This window comes from Terrapene carolina, unplaced genomic scaffold, assembly GCF_002925995.2.
Source record: "Terrapene carolina triunguis isolate 2854851 unplaced genomic scaffold, T_m_triunguis-2.0 Scaffold210, whole genome shotgun sequence".
NCBI lineage: Eukaryota > Metazoa > Chordata > Testudines > Emydidae > Terrapene > Terrapene triunguis.
In genome coordinates, this window is record NW_020664561.1 from 49340630 (window position 1) to 49347117 (window position 6488).

Here is a 6488-nt window from a genome sequence, read left to right on the forward strand (position 1 = left end):
CCATAAATAACCGAAAAGCAGTAATGCCAGAAACCACTAATGAGGGCAGGGGTGAACAGAGTGAATTAATTCTAGATTGTGATATGGCAATATGTGAGCAAACATACTGTCAGAGACCAGCTGGTGATAAGCCCCCTCTGTGGCACTGGTGAGATTGCAGCTAGAATGCTGCATTCAGTTCTGGGCACCTCCAAACTTTGTCTGTAATTTGGAGGAAATTCAAAGGACAGCAACAAAAATAATTAAGTGGTTGGAGGAACTGAAGTAAGGAAAGTACTTTGGCTGAAGTATCATTAATTGGAGGAGGAGATGTAGCCTTGTAGCATCTGACGGACCTGAACACCGAAGAGAGAGAGCCTTTATTCAATGGTGGCATAACTGGGAAGAAACTGAATATCATAGAAAACTTACTGCTGTCTTTATCTGGAGCAGCAACTGCCCTGACTGCTTGTGGACACTAAAGAACTTGTTTTGTGTAGATGTATGATCTTTGGTGTCCTGGCTAAATTTCAACTTAATTCACATTATGCCTCATCTAAACTCTTCCTGCTGTATCAGAGGGAGATAGTATTCATTTGTGGTGTTAATGTTTGCCCTTAAAGGAAATCTGCATCTCGCCCCAGGGTGACTGTTTCAGCAGCATATTAAGTCCTTTACCTTTACCTGCATTTCAGTGATGTGTTAAAGTCTTTATCCACTGGGGCATCCTTTATTTACCCTACATTGTGCTTTGAAATTCTCCTTCTGAAAGGTGCTAAAATAGAACATAATATTATTAAAACAATGGGTAATGCTTAGCACTGGAAGCACTTAGTGTTTGTAATGCATTATGAAAAAAAAAACCTACTAGGCTAGTGCAAACCTCACCCTTAAAACTGCACTGGGCAAGGCCCTGGAGAACACTCTCAAGGGGACACTCCTGGACTGGACTAGCCCTTCTACCTCCAACTTCTATGTTTGTGTTATTAAAAAACCAAAACAAGCAACCCTTGAATGAGCAGCTCTGGCTTTTCCCGCAGCTGAAGAGGCTGCCACTGCTGTATGAGACTGACACCAATATCTGCTGCTGCTGCTGAATGGATCAGGGAGGGAAAAGGGGGGGTGGGGAGTGGAGAGGAGGAGGTAGGTATCATGTGATTCGCTTTCCTGCTCCTTTAAAGCAGCCACATGCAGCCGAGTACCGGCCACAATCACAGCACTCAGCAGAGGGGGAGCCAGATCCGGGCGTGCCTGGGCAATCTGTGCTGAGTCTGTCTCCTTTCCATCCCTGCAGCACTTTCAGAGCCTTAAGTTTTGCAGTGAGAGAGAAGTGGGGCGGAAATCTCTGCAAAAATGGCTGGGGCAATTATAGAAAACATGAGCACTAAAAAGCTGTGCATTGTTGGAGGGATCTTACTGATTTTCCAAGTCATCGCTTTTCTAGTGGGAGGTCTGATTGGTAAGTGTTAAAGGTGCAAACTTTCTCCTTCGCTCTGTCGTGTTGTTTAGCTACTTGTTACTGTATCACTGCCTTGCTTCTATGATCTAATTAGTCCTGCTATTGTAGTTAAGAAAACATAGCTCCGCGGGTCTCTTTGTGCACATTTCACTCTAGTGACTACAAGAAAAGAAGGGGCAGGGAAAAGTTTTTTTGGCCTAGTTTCAGTGTCTGCTCAAAGAACGAGGAAGGGGGAGAAAATCTTAAGCATGGCGACTGATCGTGCATGGAAGTGTTGTGTTACAAAGTTTTGTTTTGTTTTTTTTCTCCTTACCTTCAACCCTTTTCTCTCTTTGAACCGGCTGCAGGAGGAAATCTAATCTCCTTCAATTAAAAAAAAAAATCAATGAGAGCTGCTCTAGCAGAGGAAAGGAACGTTTTTATTGTCTCTAATTTGCGGTGTTTTGTATTTAGATCACTGTTTACTTTATTCTCCAACAATCTCCTGTTTTAGGTGGTATTTCAGCCTGAGGGGCTTTTTGGGGGGGAGGCGTTCCTAACATAATGGGAGGGGGGTGATGTGAGCTTTCAGCAAAGCTGGAGTGAGTGGGAGAGACTTTTGGGTGGCCATGGCAGCAAGTTCTGCTCCTAGCTTTGTGCTTTAAAGATTTTTCTCACCCATCCTCTTCTTCTAGCCCAGAAAGGGGGGGTGGAGGGGGAGAAACCTCCTCTGATCCTGCTTGAAGAAGCTTGAGACTGATTTTTTTTGTTTTGTTTTGGTTTTTTTTGTTTTTGCTTGTGAAAAGTTCTCTGGTTATTGCTTATGGGCTTGGAAACACTCCCTTCCCCGAATGTGTATTGTGACCACTGCCTCCACTCTACCTCCTTGTTGATACCCTGCGGGTAAGAGATGCTGTGATGGGCTCCGCAGACTTCCCATTAACTAGATCTTTTTCTTGCTCCCTTTGTTAATGAAGTGCCTGTGGCTGCAGCTTCCCAGAGTCTAGCCACTTTCCAAAATTTGCTTTCTGGTGGAAGCCAACTGGTCCATACTTTTCAGCAGCACCAAGCTTTCCTGCACCTGTGCAAACTCTCCGGGGTAAAATGTTAGAGCCACCGATTTTTTTTATTTTTTTTTAATATATATTTTTTACCTTGAAGGGGGCAAGTTTGTTTCACTACAAAATCTTTATGGAAGTGCTGACATAACTTGTAATCCTCTTTGCCCCCATATTCTCATTCAGTGCCTATTGTCTAACTTATCCTGTCTGTGATGGCTGTGATTTTGTTGGGGGGGGAGAGTTGCTGAGGGAGATCCCAGAGTTTGGACAGTCCTGGAGGTATGAACTGTACATAGGAATAGTGCCAGAAAGCAGTTTCGTGGGTGGTTTTACTACCTAAGGTGTCAGTTCCTTGCACAGCCACTATAGCATCCAGACAAATATTATCTGTGTCTTGATAAATGGAGGAGGTGGTGGTGGCAGCAGCAGCATCTCCTAGGAGAAACTTTGCCCCAAACCAGGCGAACTATAGAATCCTCTAAAATCCTTCCTTTTTTGTCCCTTTCTATGAGGTGGAAATTATCCCACAAACTAGACAAGTATTTATCCACCACATTTCTATGTACAGTTACTCAGGGCTCTGATGTGAGTGATGGCACTGGCTAAGATTATCTAACAGACACCATTTGCTCATGGTTGCTGTAAGGATTTTAATTATGGCTAGTCACAAATCCAACATCTCTTACTTTAGGAATAAAGCGGGGTTATTACCATACCTGACCTTTACCAATCCGTCTCATTTCCTTTTATAGCCTATGAACCAATGATCTATCTACACCCCTAAGAGCAGATCCATTGTGTCTTGGTATGCAAGAACACCTTGACTTTCTAGAACACTTATATTTGAGAATCCTTAAGTGTCCTACAAACATAACCTGCAGCACCCCATGAGGATTTTTACAGCTTTTGTAGAAATGAGGCATAGACCCTTACTGATTTGGGCAAGGTCAATCACACAGGATGTCTGTGGCAGACCTGGAAAGATCTGGTATTATTTCAGTCCTGTGTGCTTGAATCACAAAAGGGTAACATTACAGAGAAAGGGCTAACGATCCAGACTCCCATGCCTCTTAAAAGCTCTGCTCTGGTTTAAGCATAAGTTATTGGGCTAGATGCCTCAATCACTCTGTGAAATTCTATGGCCTTTGTCATGCAAGAAGGTCTGACTTTTGATGCTCCTAATGGTCCTCTTTTTTGGTCTTAAAAATATATGAATCATTAACAGCCTTCTTTCCAATTTGCTCAATTATCATTTGAAAATAGGGTGACTGGACAGCAGTATTCCTCATTTTAGTTGTAGAACAGGTGTGAAAAACACAAGAATGCTCACTTAGAGCCAAAATGACTTGGATCCTACAAGTTCAGTTTTCACTTTTTTGTATCTACCATGCCACTTGCAGGTTGTGGAGACAGCTACTTCTTTGAAAAACCAAAGGTTGTAAACCTTTGGATACATGTAAAGAGTTAAAGGGTTCGCCTTCCTCCCCATCCAGTTTAGTCATTGTCTGGGTCGCTTGATGGTGAACTCAGTTTCTAATACTCTATCAACAATTGCATGTACAGTATTTGCTTATACTTACCCAAATTTTTAATAAGTATATGTGTATGTAAATTGGGTGTGGTCCTCCAGATCTGGCATGTTGATAGTGTACTCCTAGTGCAAAGTTTACACGGGACCACCTGCACTAAAATCTTACTTCAGTATTCAGTAAGAAATCTTCTGAACTCTTCCTCCCCCAACAGTGTCCCAGTGTCTTTCAAACTATGGTCCCTGGAGCATCAGTGATCCACACAAACTTTCTACTTAGTTCATACAATGGAAATTCTCTGAGTGGAGTTTAGGGAAAAGCGGGTCCATGGCAGGATTTTTGTCTTACAAAATGGCCTGAAACTTAAAATATGAACAACTGCCATAGATTAGTCAATAAACTCTTCAGGGCTCTGACAGGAATGGTAACTTCACACATCAGAACCGTGGTCTTTTACATGAAATTACTACAATACAAGCAGGGATGGGAGCTGAAGATGCATCTGAAATGGTGACTTTGGTCTGCTTTGATTAAGTCTAGACTAAAAATAAATCAAGTGGTGTGTTTTTTTTTTTTTTTTTTTTTTTTTTTTATGCTATCCAGGTCTAGATACGTATACAACTGGAGCACAGCTACAAAGCTGAAACACCTCTCTGTTATCAGGAAATTGGGTCATGTTTCAGAACAATGCTAAGTGATGTTCTATGTTAGCAGGTTACTCTGCTGTCTGATTTGGGAACTGCAACAAAACTGCATGTTCTGAGCCTGTGGATTGGCAGCCAGCACTGGCAGATCTAGTTTTGGACACTAAATTGTATCAATACCTAAAATGTAATAAGGCTGCAGACATGCTATTTAGGAAGCAGGGCTTTTATCAGTATTCACATGGAATTGTATGTCTGACTGAAGTAAGGAGTAACATTCCTACCAGGGCTAAGTTCCTGCTGAAGTCAATGGAATCTTTGCCTGACGTAGGGAGGAGTAAGCAGCCCAGAAAGGGGAATTTTTTTCATCATACTTCTGGTATGAAATGCTGACTCCAGACAACTGGAATTATGTGACAATTCTGTACCAACTGCTCTCCAGACAGGCAGCGTCTCCCATTGATTTCTGCTAAGCTTTGTAGTAACAGTTCATGGATATATGTGTAGTTCACTCTCCTAAATATTGTACACATGTAATTGTAATTGAGATTGTGGGACATGAAGGAGATTAAAAGAAGACTCCCTCCTGTAAATAAGGGGACAGCTGTTTACACAGCAGAAGTGAAGGCTGGGTGTGCAGTGTGCCAGACCTCTTGGCCTAGCCAGTGTTAACAAACGGACATTTTGTGAAGCCAGTCAACCACTGTGGTCAACAGCAATGATTGAGTATGAGAAACTAGGGATGGGACTTGATTTCATTGGTACCAGGAAGCCCTCATAATCTTTTAGGCCGGAAGGGACCATCATGATCAGCTAGTCCATCCTCCTGCACATCACAGGCCACAGAATCTCACTCATCCACTGTAATAGACCCCTAACCTCTGGCTGAGTGACTGAAATCCTCAAACCATGGGTTAAAGACTTCAAGTTACAGAGAATCCACCATTTACGCAGTTTAAACCTGCAAGTGACCCATGCTACAGAGGAAGGTGGGAAACACCCTCTTCTCCCCGTCCCCCCTTCCTCCCCCCCCCCCCCGGTCTAAGCTCTGCCTGCTGACACTGAGCTTACTCTGCTGTTGGCACAGAGGCCTGGTCTACGGGGCGGGGGGGGAATTGACCTACGATACATCGACTTCAGCTACGAGAATAGCATAGCTGAAGTGGCGTATCTTAGGTCAACTTACCTCGTGTCCTCATGGCGCAGGGTCGACTGCTGCCACTCCCCCGTCAACTCCGCTTCTGCCTCTCGCCATGGTGCACTACAGGAGTCAAAAGCAGAGTGATCGGGGATTGATTTATCGCGTCTACAGTAGACGTGATAAATTGATCCCTGATAGATCGATCACTACCTGCCAATCCGGGGGGTAGTGTAGACGTACCCAGAGGGTGTACAGGATTTGGGAGGGGTGTGGCCAGGGTGATCTGTCCCCATAACTGCCACCAAGTCATGGAAGTCTTGAGTTGCACTAACTAGCAGCTGGGGCCAAACTGCCTCTAGGCAGCTCCAGGGTCAATATAAGCCACAACTTCCTCTCCCATCTTTGCTCTGATTTCTTCACAAGCATAAATTTGACCAGTGCTCACTGCCTTGGGAGACACATATGAACTCCAGCATTGGTCTCATTGGGAATGTTCTTTCCTTAAAGACCTTTGCTTTGGCCCCCCCACCCCTTTTTCAGGTATGGTGTTATCCAACAAAGTGTGAATATGCCCCCTCACCTCAGCAGCTCAAACAACCACTGGGTTTCGAAGTAGTTATTAAAATTGGCCTTCTAAGACTTGTGTGTCTTCCACTGAAGATCCAATTCAGGATTGAGGAGTTTTGGGGGGGAAAA

General features: G+C 43.7%; 1 protein-coding gene across 1 annotated transcript in view; it reads left to right on the forward strand.

The window, feature by feature from the left end:
* Positions 1–1204: 1204 nt before the first annotated feature.
* The window catches only part of LOC112115958 (protein wntless homolog), a 54612-nt gene continuing 49328 nt past the window's right edge, over positions 1205–6488 (forward strand). Inside the window, exon 1 of the mRNA XM_024213203.3 lies at positions 1205–1438. Coding sequence (XP_024068971.1) covers positions 1333–1438 — 106 coding nt within the window. The 5' untranslated portion in view covers positions 1205–1332. The remainder of the gene's footprint in view (positions 1439–6488) is intronic.